Source organism: Dermacentor andersoni, chromosome 9, assembly GCF_023375885.2.
Source record: "Dermacentor andersoni chromosome 9, qqDerAnde1_hic_scaffold, whole genome shotgun sequence".
Lineage (NCBI taxonomy): Eukaryota > Metazoa > Arthropoda > Arachnida > Ixodida > Ixodidae > Dermacentor > Dermacentor andersoni.
The window spans coordinates 27,295,971-27,318,343 of NC_092822.1; the positions used below are offsets into that span (position 1 = coordinate 27,295,971).

General features: G+C 46.3%; 1 protein-coding gene across 3 annotated transcripts in view; it reads right to left on the reverse strand.

Annotated features, from left to right (window-relative positions):
* The window catches only part of bma (SCY1-like protein bma), a 426,844-nt gene that overhangs the window by 107,430 nt on the left and 297,041 nt on the right, over positions 1–22,373 (reverse strand). For all 3 annotated transcript variants that reach the window (XM_072284465.1, XM_072284464.1, XM_050175166.3), the window contains exon 7: positions 11,041–11,201. In XM_072284465.1, coding sequence (XP_072140566.1) covers positions 11,041–11,201 — 161 coding nt within the window. The remainder of the gene's footprint in view (positions 1–11,040; positions 11,202–22,373) is intronic.

The following is a 22,373-nucleotide window of genomic DNA, read 5'->3' on the forward strand; positions in this document are numbered from 1 at the left end:
GTAAGAAGCAAGATTCACCGGAGGAGCAAATGTCATAGCGGGCAAGAAAATTGATAGGCGTATTCTATGCGTCGTTGGGGGCCAAAGACGATTTAGCTTTCCAAAGAAATGAAAGGCATTCTACGGTGGTGTGCAAGGTTTCGGGATGTCGTAAACGAAGGAGCGCAGAAAGGTAGAAAGCAATACCAGCGAATGGATCTATTGATGCGGTCCATATATTCTTGCCCATCCATTCGTTACATTCCATTCCTTCTTACGAAAGAACCGAATGCTCTTGGCTCTCTTGCTGCCTGATATATACAGCAAGCGTTCCATGAAACCAAAGCAGAATTCGATTATTCTTCTCGCTGTTCTATACCCAAGATCAAACGAGTGACATCTTGTCATACTGTACAATTCTTACGGCCCGTTAAATTTCTAAGGTTAATTCTAGAGTTACGTGCAAAGTTTAAAATGGCGCACAATAATGAACAAAAGAAGATCATAATATGTAAATAAAAGGAGCATGCGTCAATAAGGACACTGTGTCCATTCCCATCCATGCATCATACTCTTCTTCCCGTTGCAGAACTTCAGGTGGTCGTAATTGAATCGGAACGTAGCACAATGGTGTCTTTATTGATCCAACTGGTTGCTACGCGACATTAAACCCCATAAATCAAGAAATACAGGTTCTTTATATCATAGCTGGCAAATGACACGAAGTTCTTTCCACTCCTTTATTATAGAATATGCAATAAGGTGCTCAAACAAGGTGGACATTACTGCTAATACCGATGTTATACGAGAGAACGGAAGAAGCAGCCGAACACATTCATTTCCAAAGATATCAGTAAATTTTAACAAACTTCGCAAGTTGCGTAGATCATTTTTTCCCGTTTACGTCCGTATTGTGACTAAAGCTCCCTGAATGGATGAAAAGGGCATGAAAATTATCCTTAGGATTTCTGCTTGCGATCCTGTGTGACGTATTGCCCCACCCGCAAAAGAAATATATAGCATGACATGTTCTTTGTATCCTTTTATATTGCAGCCAGTTCGCCTGTGGCTTCATTTCTTCCACCAAGGTGGCACACTGACACGAAGTCACGTCAACCACGCAGTGGTGAATACCACTTCGAGCCCCTTAAACCACGGGTCACAGGTCCCACATACCAACGCTCATCTGCTTCTGTAAAGGGTGCACCGCTGCCTTTATAGTAATTGCGAGGAGAAGCAAACTTTACGTATAGAAGTGTCCTTTTTTTTAATTTCCCATTTTGTGCGGGCATTCACCTCCATTTTCGCATTGACTTAAGTGAACCAGATTTCATAAACGGTAGATTTGCGAGAAAAATTTTTTAACTGTGACCTCATGAATCCAAACCCCACTTTCAGTTCGACGCTCTTGAGAAATTATGTCGCCTTCGCACCGAAACCATTTTGCTTATCGCACAGACATCATTGCTTCAGTAAATGGTAGGCGACCCTAACGTTTGACTTTGGTGACTCTTAGTGGCACTCGAACCTCGGTGTTGGTGTTCTTTATGTTAACTTTAGGCGAACGCAGCGCACTAAGCGAACTCGGAGGAGCATGCGAACGACTATGAGTTCCTAAAGTATACGATTCTGTGCTTTGGTGTGCGGAAAACAGTGATATATCTAAATAATTATAATTATTCCAGACACTTCAGTAACACAACTTCTAACTAAACTTACGCTCTGATAATATATCTATAGTAAAACCCATGAATTTTATACTGTACCTTTTTTCTATTTTTCTGATTTACTTTACGTTTCGTCCTCCATCGTGTGAGTGATTTCTAATTATTTCTAATTATTCCAGAGACTTCAATAACCCAACTTGAAAGAAAACTTATGCTTTGATATCGTATCTATAATGAAATCCATGAATATTGTACTGTGCTATTTTTACTATTTTTTCTGATTTATTTTGAATTTCATTCCCGGTCGTCTCAGGAGGTAGTGATTTCTAACAACTTTTTTTCAGTACAGGACACTTCAGTAACTCAACTTGTAAGTAATCTTATACTCTGATGTCGCATATACAATGAAATCTGTGACTCTTGTAGGGTATCTTTTTTTTTCCTTCTATCCCCGCATCTACCACAAATTGGAGCTTCATTTCCAGTAAGTAGAAAATTATGGGTGCCATGTTTGTGTCCTATTCTGAGACGACAGAATAGGAGCTCAGTTCCCTATGTTCTCGTTGCGGGGTGCCAGAAACCTAACTGTGGTTTAATCACGTGAAGTTTATTATGTGTTTCTGCATCCCACAAGCGTTGCCAGTGGCTTCGCAGTTTCTTTCATGGAAAAGGCTTCAGATCTGCGACGGGGATAGCAGCGGTAGAATTAACAGCTTGCGATGTAATTGATGTAGCCATTCCGTCTGCTCGTACATTACCTTCGATGCCACTATGGCCAGGTAGCCAGCATGTAATGACATGCTGGTTAGATATATACGCTCTACACAGCATGGAAGGCAGCTCAATAAGTACAGGGTTTTTCGCGTTTACAGAGTGAGTTCAAGGCTTTTACGACGCTTAGGGAGTCTTTAAATATAATTGTATTTTTTTGTTTCGTTTTGTTTTGTTTTCCTTACATGTTTCACAATTGACAGCAGTGCATAAGCCTCAGCCATAAGGATAAGTGTTTCTGGGTGCAGTACGCCGAATTGCGAGAAGGATGGACTGACAGCTGCATAAGATACCCCGGCATGGGACTCAGAAGCATGTGTGTAAAACTCTGGGAATGCATTCGGATTCCATGCTCTGGAGCATGCTTTGTAACTTCTAGACAATATATATCACTTTCTGTCAGCTGCCACTCCTAAGGTGGTAGCTGCTCAATTGGAGGCCTTACGAGGAAGCTTTAGTTCGGGTGCTCCAATCTAAATGCATGTAAAAGGAGAATTCGTTTTTCTCGACAACCACTGCACCAAATTTGAGGAAGTTTGTTGCATTTAAAAGAAAACCTTAAAATCTAGTGACTGTTGGTTCCGAATTTTTGAGTTAGGTCGTAAATTTTTTATTAAAAATCGGCAAAAAGCAAAAATATTCAAAAAACAAAACTCTCTAGTTTACAACTCTGTAACTCGACAACGAAAGATGATAATACGATTCTGTGAATTGCATCCGATAGTACGTCTAAAGTGGACAAAATTGATATGTTACACATTACTATAAAAAAAATTGCAATATGGAAAAACAGCTTTTGCAGAACCCTTGTAACCAACGTAACACATTCAGGTAAGATGTAAAATAACACATCGAATTTATCCGCTTTGAATGATCTTATGGATGCCGTTTACAGAATCGCGATATCTGTTCTCGATGCAGAGCTATGAAATTGTAAACTTCGTGCTTCTATGTTTTTCAAACGGTCCAATACTTGAAACTCTTTTTAACAAAATTGAAGCCATAAATCGAAATTCCGCTTCCAACAGTCACTAGAATTTAACTTTCCCTCTCAAGTTCAATAAATTTCATCAAAATCCGTCCAGAGGTTATCTCACAAAAACGTTTTTGCGTTTTACGTGTATCTGAATAGGCCGCGTCGGAGTTGGGCCCGAGCTAAAGCTTCCTCTTAAGCGATGCTCGAGGAGAGGGGCAACCATTTCAATGCTAAGCTCATTCACATGCAGTAAACAAGGCTGTGTTACAGAGGGATGATTATGAAAAAGTGTAGCACATGTGGTACCGCTAAAGGCATTAGAACACGCATGTTGATGATTAGAGTGAACTTTGAGAAAATACGTTAGGCTGATGTATGCTCTCTGAAGATGGAGTGACCATTCATTTGATTCTACGTATAAACTTTCAATAGGACTTCTGAAAACGCCAGTGGCCAGGCTGATAGCTAGATGGTGGACGGGATCTAGCATCTTTAGCGCGCTCAGTGCGGCAGAGTTAAATACCATGGCACCATAGTCCAATTGTAATCGAATCTTGTAAAGTCTCATTAAACACTTCCTGTCGCTGCTCCATGTTGTGTGGGATAAAATTTGGAATAAGTTTATTGTTTTTAAGTAGTTCTCCTTGAGTTATTTTATGTGTGGAATGAAAGTTAATTTAGAGTCAAGTATAATGCATAAAAACTTGTGCTCTTTGTTCACAGGCATTTGTTGCCCATACATTTCGATAGTGGTATCTGCAATGATCTCTTTCTCCCATCGGAAAAGCACACAATAGCTTTTGTGGGGGTTCACTTTAAATCCGTTTTCGGCTGCCCGTTTGGACACCTTGTTCACGCCCTGTTGTACTTGTCTCTCGCAGACTGCGATGTTGCTGGATTCGAAACCTATTTCTATGTCGCCTACGTAGGCGGAATAAAAAAAAAATAGCTGGCGGTAATGAAGCACGAAGCGTGTTCATCTTCACGATAAAGAGCGTGCAGCTAAGCATGCCTCCTTGGTGTACACCAGTGTCTTGTATGAATGGTCGCGACAATACATTGCCTGTTTTATCGCGGAAGGTAAGATTGGACAAATAGCCTTCTATTATGTTTATCATATTTCCAGCGATGCCCATTCCTGATAAGTCTCGCAAGATTCAGTGACGCTATGGAGTATCATATGCCTTCTCCATATCGAGGAATATCGATAAGAAAAAATGTTTAACTACAAATGCGTCATGGATATTTCCTTCAATGGCAATAGATGATCAGTTGTGGACCGCCCTTCTCTGAAACCACACTGATGGGGATCAAGCATATTGTTCAGTTCAAGGAAATGTATAAGTCAGCGATTAATCATTTTTTTCAAGAAGCTTACACAGGCAACTTGTGAGAGCTATCGGACGGTAACTTGCCGCCGAAGAAGGGTTTTTACCGAGCTTCAAGACGGGAATAACAATAGCCTCCTTCCATGAGGCTGGCAGATATCCGGCAGCCCAGATAGAGTTGAAAAGTCCAAGAAGTGTCATCTATGTGTCGGTGTGTAGGTCTTTAATCTTGTCATACATCACTCTGTCACAGTCCGGTGCAGGCTTTCTACAGGCGCTCAAAGTAGCTCAGCTCAACAATATTAAAAGGGTGGTTGTATGGTTCATTCGGTCGCCATTTACGATCCAGTGACTTAAGTTGAGCTACTTGTTTATATTTGAGGAGTGATTTTGAGTGATGCGCGGAGCTCGATACACACTCCAAGTGTTCGCCCATAGCGTTGGCCTGGTCTTCCAAGGTATTCCCTCGGTCGTCAACCAAGGGCAATGGGTGAATTTGCTGCCCCTTTACACTGTGAAAATGTTTACACCCGTAAGGGTGTTTCCTTGTGGCACTAGTTACACCCTCACCTTTAGCGCCTTACAAAAGTTTACAGAGGACGACAACGGAGCTCTAACAAGACTTTCGATGACAAAAGACGTAGTTGAAAACTATGTGATTATTCTGGCAGCCTTGGGCGCACAGACATATCCGGCAAACGAATTTCACAAGAACAGATATGAAACTCTCCTGTCGGATTTTTCTGTGCGCCACTGAGTGTGCGGCAAGCGTTGAAGGTCCATTCAAGAGGGGCACACCCTACGGCACATAACCAATGACACAAATTTGCATTAAAGAGGTTCATTGAAGAGCAGAGCACACCCAGTTGCACATACCCGGCGACCCAAATTGGCATTAAAGAGGTTGGCGCATAGATGTGTGGCGCATACCTAGCTTCACGTACCCAGTCGTCCAAGTTGGGATGAACGAGCTTCATTCAACGGCATGCAGCATAGAAGTAGTAGCCCAGTAAGATAGGTTGGCGGGGAAACAGCACATATGTAATGTCAGATACCTGTGATCCAAGTTGGCCCGACGATTGCTTTTGGACCCGGTGCCCCGATAACAGTCACGCGATGCTGTGAGCCGCCACACCATAGACTACACAGTGATCCAAGTTGGCGGGAAAACGGTAGAGACGCAGGCAGAAATGCAGAATGCCATACATACAGACAGCAGGCGGAAAGTGGTTGAAGTGCCCTAATAATGCTACTCGCAATAAAATGATAATGGCATTCAAAAAAGAACACGTTGTGTCCGACCGTCCCACTTATACAATCACTGTACCTACCGCAACCTACTGTTTTTGCTGCAACGCTCACGGATCATTTCTACTACTGCCTTCATGTTGCCGCAATCTACGACGCAATGACAGGCACATATACCAACACGGACTATGAAGTGATAACCAGCTTCGTGACAAGATGCGATGAACGCTTCTTCCTTCGAATATGGGAGGTAGCGGGTTCAAACACCTTGCGGTGTATATTGAGAACCCACTACCGGTGAAACCGTGATTACGTGCAGCTGTGCTTGGCGTCTCTGCGTGGAGCGCGTAATCAGCAGCACGGCGAGCTAGCCCAGGAGGTAGTTGATAATAGTGGAGGCTGTTCGACACGGTGTCACTTTGATTCCGGCTGCGGAGTCGAATCTCGGCAGAACAACGTGCGTGGCATCAATATGGGCAGGAGAGACTTGGGGTGGGAAAAGGTGTTAAGGGTTTGGTGCCACGCATACGACGAACGTCTCTGTTGAGAGAAAAAAACACACACTACAACAAAATAATTTGGTTCGCTGGTTCTCCCAAGCCCCGCCAGCGACACGCAGGCCGAGTTCGTGCGCAAGCGTTTCAAACCCAGTCTGTTGTGGTGGTTCAGAAAATGAACAACTGCACCGTTTTATTTTCATGCGTTCGCGTTCTTGGGCTCCTTCACGCACTTTACAGGTGCTATGTACGTATGCGCGTACGCGTATTACCTGGTTAGTTTTGTGCATTTAGGAGGCCACGCGCAGGCTTCGCGGCATCATTTCTAGATGGCACCAAGTGTTCTTAGGGAAACGCGAAAGATTAGTGCCGCTGCAGTTCACGCTTCATACGCAACTTCTTCCGACGATTACAATGCGTTTTGTCGCGAAATTGATTCAATGCTAAGGCAGTACCGTCGACTGTCATCGTAAGATGGGCTCTGCCGCATTTTGTTTCTTTCTTCTACAACGTGCAGGAATGAGGCTTTATAACATGAGAAAAAAAAATAACCTTCGAATCACATTTAGGAAAAATGTAAGTTAGAAGCAGTATGAGATTAGGAGCCAACGGCACTCCGGGTGCAATTTTGACCAACTGGATTTTTTAACGAGGTCCTAAATCTAATTACACGACCGTTTCTGCATTTCGACGCCATCGAAATGCGGCCGTCGCAGCCAGGATCGAAACCTCGACCTTGAGGTCAGGACCGCAACACCATAGCCACTGGGAACAACATTAAAACTTCTTCCTGGGCGAGTTGGTGCATACTTTAGCTAGGAACAATTACAGCTAGGTACGGAATGGTTCCCAAAACCCAAAGTCCACGAACTCCAAGCAGGAAGAGATTCCCCACGTTATTTTTATGCACTAAAACTTAGGCGTTATACGCACTTTTAGCTTCTGTAATGAACGACACTGCTTGATATTATTATTATTTGTTTTGAACCCATATACATATATACACAGTTAACAGGAAAGGGGAAGCGACGAGCAGGCTGGCAACTGCCACCGCAAGGGGCACAACGCCTGCCTACTCTTCTGAAGGGAGGTGACAGCAATACAGGAATGGGAGATAGGAAGGAGGGGAGGAGAGAGCAAAGGAAGAGCAACAGGACAAATCTAAAGACTAAAATAGAACGCAGTACACTACGCACGTTGTTCCGCCGACTTTCGACTCTGCAGCCGGAATTAAAGTGACGCCGCGTCGAACAGCCTCCACAATTATCAATCACGTCCATGGCTATTAACCAATTCTACGAAGCATGACGCGCGGCGTACACGTCAGTTCCTATAGTCGAAGTTTCGCCGAAAGCACATCTTCAGGTACCAAGTGTGCTGTTAGGTAAACGTTTCGGGGGCGACTGCCCGAGTCAAACAGCGCAGATAATAAGCATTCGAGCTGCTTTGCTCGTTCGTACTGATTTCTACGCGCGTGCGCAGGCGCCATCTTGCATCCTCAGACGCTGGGGCACGCGCGTGACCAAGCGCGTGTGCCTGCCTCAAGGGCTTGGCCGTCACCTTCGTCTGTCGGATGTCCCACTTTCGTGCGTCAACGTTCGCCCAGAGAATCTCCTCTTCCGGGAGAGTCGTGCCCGCGCTCGTGGTACAAAATAAATACTTGGTCTTTCTTTCTTTATGTCTTTTTTTTTCTCTCTCTCTCTTTGCGTTTCTTCTACTCGGCTCCTCGCATCATCTCAGCTCGGAAATGACGTCTCGACGGCAGCGGCTGCGGCAACGAAGGACGAAGCGATGTGCAAAACAAAAGCAAGAAACAACAAAAAAAGCAGAACGCGGCCATCCGGGGAAAAAGAAAAGGAACAAGAATCACGAAGATATCGCCCAGAAGGGTTTTCATACAGACGTCCCGCACAAACACTACAGAGGAAGAGCGGAGAACGTAATAAAGGATGACAGCGTCGGAGAAATGAAAGCCTTCTCGATGTGTCGGGAAGGGAGGGATTATAGGAGGGAACGGTGGCGAAGGGAATGAGGGAGGTTACCCTAATGACGAAAAGAAAGGAGGGGAAAGAAATGGGGGAAGATGGGAAGAGCGAGGCGGGCCAAGCCCGTTCCGTTCATTCTGCAATTACGGGGACGAGCACACAGCTCCTGTATAGGGCTCGGCGGGCTCGGCCCAGAGCAATAGTTCATCTCGCGCACTTCTTGCGCCTGCGGCACGGCGTATTGATATTCGGGAAAAAGGGGTGCGCCCCCCCCCCCCCCCCCCCCTTAGGAAAGGTCGAATCCCCCGAAAGCTTGCCAGCACACACAATCTCGTATACGCTTTGCTCTCGTGAACCTCGTGCTCGCGTTTGTAGGTAGCACTGAGCGTACCACGAAAACGGGTGGTGAAAACGAAGGAAGCGGTTGAGGCAGGAAGCGTTCGATTTTTTTCTTTCTTTCAATGAACAGGACTCTGACGTTCTCTGACGTTTATCGGGTTAACCGGAGGGCTTTCATGAGTGACGTCAGTCGCCGACGCCAAGAACTCTGGCACGTAAAAGAAAGAGACAAACAAAAAACTCCGGCATACGTCTTCTCGATCACGAATGAAGCACCGGGAGGGCGGTAAATTGACGGCCCTGCTTGCTTTTCTTGCGTCGTTCATAGAGAGCAGAGGATGAGCAAGCGGAAAGGCGATTGCACCAGGGAGTTACGCAGTAATACATAACCAGCGCTCTTACCTCAGCCCTGCAGCGCTCAGCGTCTCCTTTGACGTCTCGAGCGAAGCGAAACGTTACCGCTCGGGAAATGCGAAGGAAGAAACGCTGATACGTAAGGTTATAACGCATAACGCAACTGGAAGCTATTGTTCCGCTGGGAACGGTAGAAATTTCTCATTTAGCGCCAGGCGCTTTGCCATGAATGTTTAACTGGAGACAGAGTTCTCCCAAACCAACTTACCCGACGTTCTTGTGCCTTCATGTGATGTGAAAAAAAATTTCCCTGCGTCGTGGAAGAGCAGGGACTTCTGCGCAGTTCCCTGCCTTTGAATATTCCGCAAATGCAACGCTAGCAGGAGTATGAGTTAGGCTCGATAAGTTATGCATCTTGCCTGCAAACGAAAGCGACGTTCGCCAGAGTCGACATTGAAGAACGTGTTCTTATTATCGAATGCAGATGCGTCGTGCGCATCTTGGAATGCTTAGTCTAAGCGATACCGGAGGAAAGAGTGGAAAACTTGCCGCATGGGATGTTGCGCCAGCTATTGCATCCCTGCTTCACGTTATACGCGCGAGACGGCATTTTTATTTTCATAACCGGAACCCCTCGCTGCCGACTTACTGGGCTCAACTGCGACTACGGTCACGCTCTTTCTGCAGATCAAGTTCTGATCGCCACAAGCACGAAAACGATGACGCTGGAAGCACTGAAAATCTCGACGCTCACAGACTGCTCTACTTGTCTATCGTCGTTTCAAAGGGACATATGGCTACACGCAAAAATATTCCCAAACATGCAAAGAACCAAAAAGAAAGAGAGAGAGAAATGAATCTTGGCATTCTTTTTTTTTGTATTCAACTTCAGCCGTTTTACACAGGTATAGCCGCTGTCGGAAACAATATGGTGCGATATCAGGTGCTTCTTCAGAATGTGTCATGACGCTGCTTTTTCTTTTTTTTTTTTTTGTATTGCGACGCGAAAACGGGTTGTCGGCGCCACTGTAAGACGAAATGAATAAACAGCCATTACCTATTTTAATAATACAAAGCAAAACGGCGCCGGTACTTATCCGCTCCTGAAAGACTTCTATTGATGGAACCAGTAGATGCTATGGAATTTTTTTAAATTATTCTATTTCTCTAATAGTACGGACACATTGCCAAAGTAAGAGCGGCAACAAATGCTTACAGTACCACGCTATGCAACTAGCTACAACACTGTGCAAATATTTTCAGCGTTAGGGAAGACGTACGCAAAGTTATGCGTTCACTCTAACGGGAAGAACGGACACGCAACGACTAAATCTTCACCGCAAGAGCTGCTTAGTGTGGGTATAATGCACCCTAACTTCATTTTGTTCCGCTGCCTCTCCGACGCCCGTTACGAGCGCAAAATCAAAGCGTGAAGCAGAGACTTCACGGTCCCTGAATGCGACAACACGAAATCTGCACCCGCAGTTCTAGCTATCGAGAACCCCGCTCCATGGTGCGTGAGTCAATTTCGGTGTTAGTGAAATGTCGGAACAGCCTGCGGCAATCTTTCCTTGCCTCTTCCCTGCCTTTCCATGCATCCTATTTTCTCTCTCTTTCCTTGCCTTGTTACGATGCGTACAGCAAAGTTATATGGTGCTACTGATGTGTACAAACCAAGAATGCGTTTTGACAGCTTACGCTGTTTCTTTTTTTTTTTTGCTTTTGTGTGTTGGAGGAGGGGGAGGGGGAGTATTTGCAGCCGTAACGGAGTTGGTAGTTCTTTAAGTTTCACGAGCCAATCCCGGATTCCGCGCGACTCGTATTCAATACACCGCTATTCTTCAACGTTACCTCGAGCTCATATTGGCTCCGTCGGCTAAGCGAAAGCCCACTGACCTGGCCTCCTCGATGGGGTGGTAGATGGTGAGCAATTTGGGGTGCTTGAAGCGATCCAGCTGCCTCACACTGAAGCGAAGGATCTCGGTCACGGTCTCCTTGCGCTTGGGCTTGTGCAGCTTCTCGGCGACGCGCTTCTCGAATACGAACACCGAGGCCTCCTGCAACGGGGGGCGGCCGCAAATGAGCACGCAGGCCATGCGAACGCGACGACTTGCAACAAGGGCAGCGACATGTCCAGCATCACTCACGTGTCTGTACGCTTTGGTGCCTTGCGTACGCGGCTCATTCGGTCTCTTTCGTCTTTTATTTTATGTTAATACTTCATAATCAGAAGGCTTTGGAGCCTTTAGAAGGCACTGCCTACTCTTTCGCATACATACGACAAATGTGCACTAAAGATGAAATCCGGCACGGACTAATAAAAAAAAAACACAGATAAGAGAGGTAGTAGCAGGAAGGAATAAATGTGACCTAAGTGTACTAGAAACAGCTCACGTTGTAAACCACACAAACCAGACTAGCACATAAAGTTATCTAACATAAATGCTTGAAAGACCGATTAACAAATCAGATCACACAAACACCCTAGAAGGTAAACATAGCTTACATAAATACACTAAGGGCAATTGCAGCTGACGTCACATAACTCACGGGAACATAAAGTCAGCTCTCATATACATATCAACACTACCGAAAACCCGAAACGGTTTTCGTCTCAGTTGACCAGCCACTTGTCCTAATGAAGGGCATCGATAATATTGGCAATATATTATATGAACTGTCTTGGACAATAGTAATAAAACAAGTCAGTTTCGAAAAATGGTTACCAGCATATGCATATTGACACATCCCTAATGCAAACATTTTCTGAACTCTTCAAAGGGTCGAGTACATGGATTACATGGAACTATAAAAATAAACTGTGTTAATTTCCAAAATAACAAATATAATAACTGGCACACGGTCATTTTTAGACCAACAATGCAAATATTGTTGCAAATATAGCCCCGGAACTCAGATACATTCGCTGAACAATATTTAATTTTATTAAAGAAGCACGTTGCTTTCGAATGAGGGTGGTTGCAATGGTACACGACATACGCAAAAACGGAGATACGGTGACGTAAAATTGGACTGGATATTATGGCGCAAGGTTACTATATATGCTTATCTACAATGAAGACGCGAAGATTTGTGTGAGAGGCGCTCCAACACAAGAGCGAACGTCTACTATCTAGTGTTTCTGTTTCAACTACGGCGGCAAACATTTTTTTACTCACTTGCACTCTTGAAATGTATTTACATATGTATCCACCATGAAAAATAAAATTCGAACTGAACATTATCGGACATAGTTGAGTGTAAGGATGCCTTAGGTTTTGCTATTATTAAAGTGCCGATTCGGTGCCAAGCAGCCACGCAATCCCTTTCGTCCGTCGATAAAACAATTGCTCCCTTCACTCACACTCAGAAGGGCTTACTTTTTTTTTAAAAGCCAATTTGAAAATACAGTTTATTGTATCGCACTATGTTACGATGGCTTGATAACTTCGTGTCCAGTCAAGGAAAAACCGACGCTGCCAACGAAATCACGACCGCCGGAAGTGCCCGTACACGTTGCAAAATTGTGGCAGTAGTAGAAAGGGTTGCTTCCTTTCTTTCTTTCTTTCTGTCTTTCTTTCTTTCGTCTTCAAACAAGCGTTCTTTCTTTTTTTCTTTTCTTTTCGTTAAAGATGAGGGTTGCTTCAGTCGTGTGGTAGCTTTGTAACCCCCCGGAGGGGGGGGGGGGCGTTGTCATCCCCCTTGGGCCCAAAATCAGAGTGATGACCCGACTGGCGCGCGGCAAGACGCCACCCTGCGCTTGTCAAGCCATCTATACAAACAAACAAACAAACAAACAAACAAACAAACAAACAAACAAACAAACAAACAAACAAACAAACAAACAAACAAACAAACAAATCCTTCGCTGTTGTTCGGCCGAGGAACAAATTGGCGGCTCGACGCGTCTCGGTCGGAACCGCGCCTTGTCGGCCGTCCATTTGCCCCAGTGGCGACTTCCACCAGTGTCGCCCCGTCGTTTGTCTTCGCTGCAGCCACACATTTGCAGCCGACCCCTAGCGAAACCCAATTGATGAGAGCACTGCGCACTCTGGTGGAGAAAGAACGACTACTCTTATTATTTTCTACGCTGTCTACTTTTGTTCTTGGCGGTCGCTGGCCCTGTGACGCGAGCTGGTCGAACGGCAATTTGTCTGCCAGACCGCAGAAACGCGCGAAAAAAGAAATCTTACGAAGCAGCCAGAAAGAGCTCGGGCCAGATTGCGATATACCCAGCGGATTTGCTTCCCCGCGTGTGACCACCCTTTCGCTTCGGTAAGGATTTGTGGTTCCTAGCTGCTTCCTGTATGACTGAACTAGCGTAAATTCTTGGAACTATCAACCAAACGACACAGCGAAAAGCGGTTCTTGCATTGTCTCAGTCTCTCTCTCTAACACCCCCCCCCCACACACACACAGACACACGCGCAGACACGCGCGCATACACACGCACGCACAAAATGCAAGGCTTATTCAAAAAAACTGCTGCCTCACCCCATTTCCCCGTTCCGTTCTCCTCAGTCCCCGTCACTCTTTCTTGAATTTATTGCCAAGTTATTTTGTTTCGAACTCTTGGTTTACCGCCTTCGTGCTGCCAGTGATCCTTTGTCTCGCATACGGAGAACTGTTCGTGGTCTCCGTGGAACCCCTTGGCAACGCCACCCTTTCAAGTCTTTGGCGCTTCACCAACAATGCAGAGAGATTGACGTCGCTGAAGATTTCTGCAGGAGGATTGCTGGCGAAACTAGTTCCCATTGGAACATCGAAGCTCGGCCACTCACCGATTTCACGCGACCACCGCATGGACAGTTCTTTCACCATGGACGAACTGGAGGCTCCACTTGCCTTGTGCAAGCGTTCATGATCACCAGGACCAGACGGTATAACCTACCGTGCCCTACGTTATCTTGGCGAAGAGGCTCGGAAAGTGCTCCTGCTCTTGTTCAACAGCTCTTGGCAGACAGAAACAGTTTCCCAGGAATGGAAGATCAGTTGCCTAATTCCACTGCTGAAGCCTGGCAAGTCGCCAGTAGAGAATGCATCATGCGAGCAATTGTGCTTGCCAGTTGCATCGGAAAACTAACTGAGAGGATGGTTCTAGCACGGCTAAAATGGTACCTATAACACTACCAGGTATATCCATATGCAATGGCCGGTTTCAGGCCTGGCCGTTCTTCCGCAGACAACGCCATCGACTTTGTGACGTAGATCGAGCACCAGAAGTCCTGCAAAAGATAATCTGCTGCCCTGTTTCTGGACGTTACAGGAGCATGCGATAACGTAACGCGCGAAGCGATTTTCAACGCGTTAGAGGCAGTCGGACTTGGCGGCAAGGTCTATTTCTGGATAGGTAGCTATCTACATAAGAGATCCTTTTTCATACTTATCGAGGATGGCCCAACCTCCCAGCAATACAGTAACGGTGGGGTGCCTCAGGGCGGAGTATTGAGCCCAACGCTCTTCACTCTAACACTCATTGGACTCGCCGGCCCCCTTCCATGCACCGTTAGGTTCTCCATCTATGCCGACGGCATATTGCATTTGGACGTCGGGTGTGGTGCGACTGCAGCTTCGCGCGCGGCTTGAGAAGGCAGCCACCTTAGCATCATCCTACCTTCGAGAACAAGGACTTCACATATCATGCGAAAAGTGTGCGGTGGTGGCGTTTACCAGGGAATCAATGTCTCCATACGTGATATCCATCGACGGCCAGCTGATCTCGTACAGCATGGCTATTGCACGGATTTTCTCGAGGATAAAAAAATTCGTTCATCCACCAGCGTTGAATCGTTAACCTCAAAAAGAAAAAAAAAGAAAAAAAACAGCTTCAACCCCAGATCATCAGCAGGAGGGAGTACCGCTTGCTACACAGTGCCTAAGGGAGTAGCGCCATTCCTGGCATGGCAGGTTTCTCGCACGTTATGTGCACACATCCGCTCCAACTTACGCGCCCACTTAATCGCCTACGGACCAAGCGTAAGTTGAAGCAATGCGCCGAAACAAGGGTGACGGCGACTGCTACGACGAACATTTGAATGTTCAAAGCTGAACGTCTCGCAACCGTCCACAGAGTAAGTAAGTAAGCACGACGGACGACCCTCTTCGCTACAAAGTACAGAACATCTACGCTCCAAGCCTTGTGCGCAGCAAGAATAAATCTATCGCAAACTGAGCTCACCCGCGAGCGATTAGACAGAAAATCAACAATCAGAGAACGACCGCACCGAGGAACTTTAGCGAGTCGGAAATATTCCCAAGCACTGCTTCAAAGTGTTTGTCAAATCAAGGACGAAGAGCAAAACACGGTGAGCCTGGTTTAACTAGGAAGCAGAAGGTTTGGAGAGGTTGGAATACATTTATAGCGCCGCTTTTTGTACAAGCACCGTATACGGTGCTGGCGCCGTTTGTACAAAGCGCAATGAGCATTGGAAGCTGTTACGTGTCCCCTGGAGCTGTATGCCAAATCTTCGTGTCGTCTACCCAGTCACCGTCTACGATGTTTACCGAAACAGAGGTCCCTTGACGCCCACGGGGCGTCACGCACATGCATTACAAACACGGAGGCCAAGGAGGCAGTTGAGGCAAGCGATGGACGTGTCAACACGTGATCACACATGACGGCGCCCCCGGGATCTACGCGAGAAGGGCCATAACAGGGCCTAGTTTCATGCGCGAAAAGGCAGCATTGACCTCGGCCGATTTCCTAGCAAAATATTTGCCAATACGAACTACATTACGAAGCAGAGAGTTCTGGCTATCAGTTGCGGATGGATAAGAGAGAGAGAGAAAATAATGCAGAGAAAGGCAGGGAGGTTAACCAGAGGTAGTTCCGGTTGGCTACCCTGCGCAGGGGGAAGGGTTAAGGGGGATAAAAAGAGAAACTAAAGGTGTAATCTGCTTAACCAAAAGCGAAAATCTGCAAACAAAGCGCAAAAGAAAGGACAAGCTCGAGGGTTACACAAGCGTTAACCTAAACAAAAAGATTGATAGCGTTAGCTATCTTTATACTACCCCGATTAAATTAGTTATACCTTGAGCTGTTTTCTCCTCTGCTCTAAATCTTTTTTTGGAGTCAACCACCAAGAATTATGCATCAGCGTCTAGTTCAAACGCGGTTCTCATTTTTCTTTTCGTCTTTTCGAGGTTTTCCCACCACTTTTCCTGTTCATTTGCAACACTACTGCGTAATAAACATATTAATGCAATAAAATACAAAAAACACAATGTGAAAACATTCTTGTGAGGGTCAATAAAACAACGAAATATGGCCTAACTTTTTCTGTTTACATTAAAAACCTCGCCGACGTTCCCCCTTTTCATACAATGGCGAGCAAACAAGCACACTTCCTCTTTTTTTATATATGTACATTACAGGGATCACACTTCGGCATGATCAAGGTATTATGGAAAGGAGGGTCGTTCTATAAATAGCGCAAAGTTTGTGCCGCAACTTTGCAGCAAGCACACTCGTTCCACATTATTATGTTTGCGTTTTTCTTGTGTGCAACCAAAAATCTGCCTTTTCACCCGAGCGCCTGCATTGAAACAACTTTCTCGCTGCGAAAGGCCGGTAAGTTTCTTGTGCAAACAAAGTGAGTTTTGCTCCTATACGCTTTGCCTTTCTTTTTAAGCGGTGTGTCTGCGATAATGTAGCGAAGAATTATGGTGAAACCCGAGGTTACGCAGCTGAAATAAAAAAATAAAAGCAGTTTTTCTTCCCACTGTCTTATTGCTATAACAACAGAATAAGGTAAATAACCGAAAGTTTTTCAAACAGTTTTGCCGCGCTGGCATTGGGAAAGATGTACGGAACGCTTTATAAACTTGAACAAACTTTCGGGTTCTTCATCTTCTGTTTATTTGGCTTGAAGAAAACAGCAAGACTCGTGGTGTTTATGATGATTTCGTGTGCGAGAAGTCGGAGCTGCTAGTCGTAAACGAACGGCAAACATGTCCGCACTGAAGTTCGGCGACGGCTTTGACTCATTCCAGTCTCGAAGCTGTGTTCCAACTTTAGCGGCGCAGAAATTTAATTTGCCTATCATTTTTGCTGGCTATTCAGTTTTTTATGGAAACTCGCAGAAATGTTCTTACGCGAGAACTGTTCGTGAGAGCAGGCTCCTGCTAACCATGGCGTTGGGATCGCATTACTGAAGGCTAGTGGCCAATTGCCTGCCCTGCCGTTGGTCCCAGCTAATGTTAGCCAAACTGATGTTGTCCGTCCGTCCGTCCGTCCGTGTCTGTCTGTCTGTCTGTCTGTCTGTCTGTCTGTCTGTCTGTCTGTCTGTCTGTCTGTCTGTCTGTCTGTCTGCCTGTCCTCTTATTAATTAATTAATTAATTAACTTATTAAAATCTGCATTCATTAATTTCGACCTGCTTAAGTTTTTCCTTGCTGTGGCTTCGTATCCGAAACAGGGCGGTACAGTCGGATTTTTGTATATTTAACCAACGGACTCCGTGCAAAATGCATATTTGCTGTTGCTTCAAAAATGAAAAATCAACTATTTCATATGCGATTCAATATCAGGGAGTAAGTTTTCTCAAATATTCAGATTCGATTCAATTCGGAAATTCCATCATTTGAACTCATACTTGGGTCAAAGTGTGTTTGACAATATGACTTAATATGCCGTGTTAAGAAGGGAGACAGCGAATACCTTCGTGCCTGTATCGCCACCATTATCTTTCTTGTCCTATATTTAACGCACTGGCACATTCATCATGCCACATCAATTACCCACCAACCAGCTTTTCGAACGTAGTAACAATTAGTACTTATAAATAAAGAATTTAAACTCTGCTTATCGCCTCATTAGGCGCCCGCCCCTTCGCTAGAAGGTCGCAATGTAATGTGCCTCAAACCCAACTGAATCCTGATAAGTTGGCTTACGACACCATTATATCCAAACTTTCATAGACAGTTGAATTATCTAAGAAATATATTCCAAGTACGAGTAGGTGCCTATGCACCTCTGTTTGATCACCTTCACTACATCGTCATCATCTTCGTCTTCATAATTGTATTTGATCTCCACCTCCAAATACCCCCGTCACGATCCAGCCTACTCCGCTTCATGCTTGCAAATTTCCTAATCTGATCACACCCACCCAGTTTTTTCCCTTCCTCGACAACGTTCATCGTCCCTCGGCACACGTCCTGCAACTCTGATGGGCCAGCGCTTATCCGCTCTACGCAGTGCACGACCTGGCAACTTCCTCCAGTTCTTCATCCTCAACTACAGAACGTCAACTACCAGCGTTTCCCTAAACTACGCTGGCTACCTTTTCCTGTCCCCAAACATTTAATGTCTACCGTTTTTGTTTTGTTTCATTGCTCGTTACGCTGCCCTTACAGTTTTGGAAAGCAGGATTCACTAAATCCGAAACAAAAGAACTCGGATAAAAGGCACCGAGCGTGCGAGATAACGGCTTGCCGGAGTGAGCGGCGGCGAAAACTTTGCCGGGCACCGCCGAGCCCGGTGTTCAGACCTTGAACGACGTTGCAGCGAGAACGAGAAACTCGTTAAACGCACTCGCTGCGCCCCTCCCCTTCTTCCCCATCCCGCTCCCCTTTCCTCCAAAAACGGCCTCGTTCTGAGACCCACTGGCCTCTTTCCTCGGCGCGAGGTTTAGTCGCTGCACTCTTTCTCTCGCGAGCCCCGTCCGTATCGTGAAAAGGCGGCTCGCGCTCGCCGGCTTGTAAATTTGATAACTTTATCACCCCTCTTCTTGGACCACCCCAGCGGTCTTTCCTCGACTCTAGCTTAGTGCTTCGCCGCACGACACTTCCGCGAGGCCGTGAAGAAACCTTTGTTACCGCGTCAAGGCAGAAGAGCACCGTTAACGGCCGATTCGCAGCGAACGGGCGGCCGATTATCTACCGTTTATAGCCGCGTACAGCGTCAGCTTTTTTTCCTCAATTCCTCAGCATTGAACGGTGCGATGACGCGCGCTGATTCTTTGCTGTCGATGTTCATGGACTCCTGCGTGACGATGAGAGAAAGTTGGGTCTTTTTCAAGTACAGCTTCGTATTGCCGTTCGCGTGCAACTGGACAACTGTCCATTTGTTGACCAAGGCAGTTCTCGCTCTTAATTTTCATCGCCCTTTACCTCTTTCTTAGATACATTTGTCTGGACGATAGACCAGTTGTCAGTTTGCGAAACCGTTTGTCTATCCACGTGCGTACTGTTTCGATGTTGCGCATATCCTAAAAATAAACAAAAATGAGCGAACGTGCTCTTCATTCACATGAACATCTCCTCAGCGCACACAAAACACGCAAAGCACGCAAAACAGCAGCGCTAAGCCTGATCAGAAAGGTATGGAATACTTCTTCCCTATCTTTGAGCGCCAGCTTCACCGCGACGATATCAGCAACTTCTCTCACCAGCTCATTATTCTCATCAGTGGTAGCTAGTGAGTAGCTCCAGTTGATGCGATTCAATGAGGACAGTGCTTGTGGACTCCTTGCTTCATCTTTCTTTGTTTACGTGTGCTGTTCCTTCGCTCAGGCAACAATAACCAGCTTATTACGGGAGTACGCTTATATGCGGTGATATACGGTAGCAGCGCGTGGCGGCAGCCAACCCTTTCCGTTTGCTTCTATGGCCGATGCTATCTTTCAAAGGCTCCTTTTCGCGCGGGTTTCGTCTTTTCTTCTTCTCTTATCGCCCAAGCATACGTTCAAAAACTGCCCGAGAGTGCCCCGTCTTATCGTGGAGGCCGAATCTCTTTTGCCTGGAACTGGCGTAGATCAGCTCGGCCGCGACGTAATTAGACTCGAGCGCTTACCGTTGTGAAAGAGACGATAAGAAGTTTGCCCATGAGCTGCATCTGTTTCAATTTGCTTTGTAGCGAAGGGTGGCGTTAGATCTCGGCCAAGGAACCCTTTAGTATCTGCAGCTTCGTAGAGAGCGAAGCATGCCTACGTGCCGAACGTTGCAAGTGAAAAGCTAGCCTCTACACCAAGTTTCCATTTTTTTTCTTTTCTCTTTGCTACATTATAATGTGCTACACCGACCTCTTGCGGACAGGAAGTACCACTACCGCTCTAAGCTCTTGGACATCCACCAGCGCGTTCCAGTCATTGCTCTACACTCCGTGTTTTCTAGCCCTAAATGCTCTTCTGCGATGGGACAAACTGCTCTAATGATCCCGCGTATCAGCTACTTTCCTTTCAGTCTACCCCAGGTGAAGGAAGCCCCTTTCAAGAGGAAGTTATTAACGAAGTGGGAGGTAGTCCGCTGGAACAATTAACGCTATTTATTGCAACAACGCGTCCTCGACCGACCCAACGGTCGCGTTCTTAACGGCACGGTCAACTCATTCCTGAGTAATCAACGGAGTGTTACATACAACGATGTCTGTCTAAGGAAAATAAGTGTACTGAGAGAAAAGGGAGACTAAATTCGGCAGAAACCATCGCGGGAGCATTGTCCCAATGCAAGCTACAGCTTCGTTGCGTAAAACTGCCGAGACGTCCAGTCGTGTATGATGCGTCGAGTGCGGGGGTGACGACAACGACAAGACGGAGTTGGTTCGATGACGATGTTGCAAACGACGACTACACGAGAACGATAACACAATGGGAAGGAATTGACGACAGAGATACGAAGGACTTTGCAACGAATAGGACAAATCAGCTTATACTGGTCTCTAGCTGATGAGAGTCCTTATTTATACGCACGTTTCACATCGTCTGCACTAGCGCACTAACGGCTCTTGTTGAATTCGCTTCAATTCGACAGCGATGCAAACACGCCCCTTAGAAAAGCAGCTGGTGACCTAGGATGCAAATCTGCTTCAGTACGTTCCCTTTGCTAGGTGCGAGAGCCACACCACCTTCTCGCATCAATTGAATGAAAAAGCAGAACATGACAACACTACAAGCGACATGCGAAATCGTCCGAAAGAAATCAACCCCGAACAATAGTGCCTTACCTTGCCTGCCACCGCTTCCCTGGACATCTCGACACGTGTTATCTGCTTTTCACTCACTATAAGGTTCGCCGCATCGTTTTATTACCTGTTGATCTGTATCTGTACAAACACCTAAGTAGCCCTTCGTTCCATTTTGCTTACGCCAAATTGCTAACGCCGTACGCTACGCCTAAAGCACTGCTTGGGCGCAGACATTGCTTCTGCCATCGCTTAACATCGTACGGAAAGTTGAGAAGTGAAGCACATGCCCAATAAATGATAGGAAGAAGCACACGTAAAGACAAAATACAAACAAACAAACAAACAAACAAACAAACAAATGTACGAGTCCAAGAAACATCCTTCCAAGATCTCGTCCGCCTTCCTTGCACTATTTCTTTACATGATTGTGTAAGTAGCCGCTGGCATAAAAAGAATGATACCGACTACTGTTCAACCCATTAGGAATGCTGAAATAAATCGCAGACGTTCTCAAGAAATTGGTTAACGTTCAGAACAGCACTGAAAGAAGCGTTTCGCTTTCTCCCGAAGAAAAGCAAGTCTTCAAAGCTTCTTTCGGGACGCCACCTACAGCCACAATACGTACTGATAGGGCGCAGCGCTGAACCATGCCAAAATCATTACTTCCCACTGACAGCAATTCCTTTCTTTCTTTCCCCGGCTGTCGCATTCCTCCGCGTTCTCTCTCGTTCGATATACCTCCGTGTTCGCCGGACCACCGGTCCTACAGCCGCTTTCCGGGCCTCTCCGCAGGGCCGTCGTCACACCTCGGAAGTTCGGTCACGTCCGTTCCCAGCCATACGCTTAGACAGCAGTCTCGGGAAGAGCGGTCGTCGGCGCAAATAGAGAAGACGCGGCCCGCCGAGCTCGCTCAGCATACCCGATGGACATCCCTACAGGGGCCTCGCTTCGAAATACCCGCAAAAAAAAAAAAAGCAATCCAAGTTGTAACACACCGTGGGTAGGACGCAAGCGGTCGTGTGTTTCTATTCGGCGCAGCGGCGTCCGGTTGCGCGCGGGCGCAAACGTCACGTGCCACTACGTAAGCTTCACGCACGACCGCGCACTTCCGGGATGGAAGGCACGCGGGTTGTCTCTCTCTTGGCTCAGCAACGTCGTGCTTTCTTTCTTGCTCGCGTGCGCGACGGGTAACACGTGGGCGACGGGGGCGCTTTACCGAGCCGCAGTTGGTTGTACACGCGTGCGCGTCGTCAAAAGACGACCTTCCTGCATCGTTTCCTTAAAAGGCACACTAAAGACCAGCGCTAAGACCGGAAGGAAGGAAA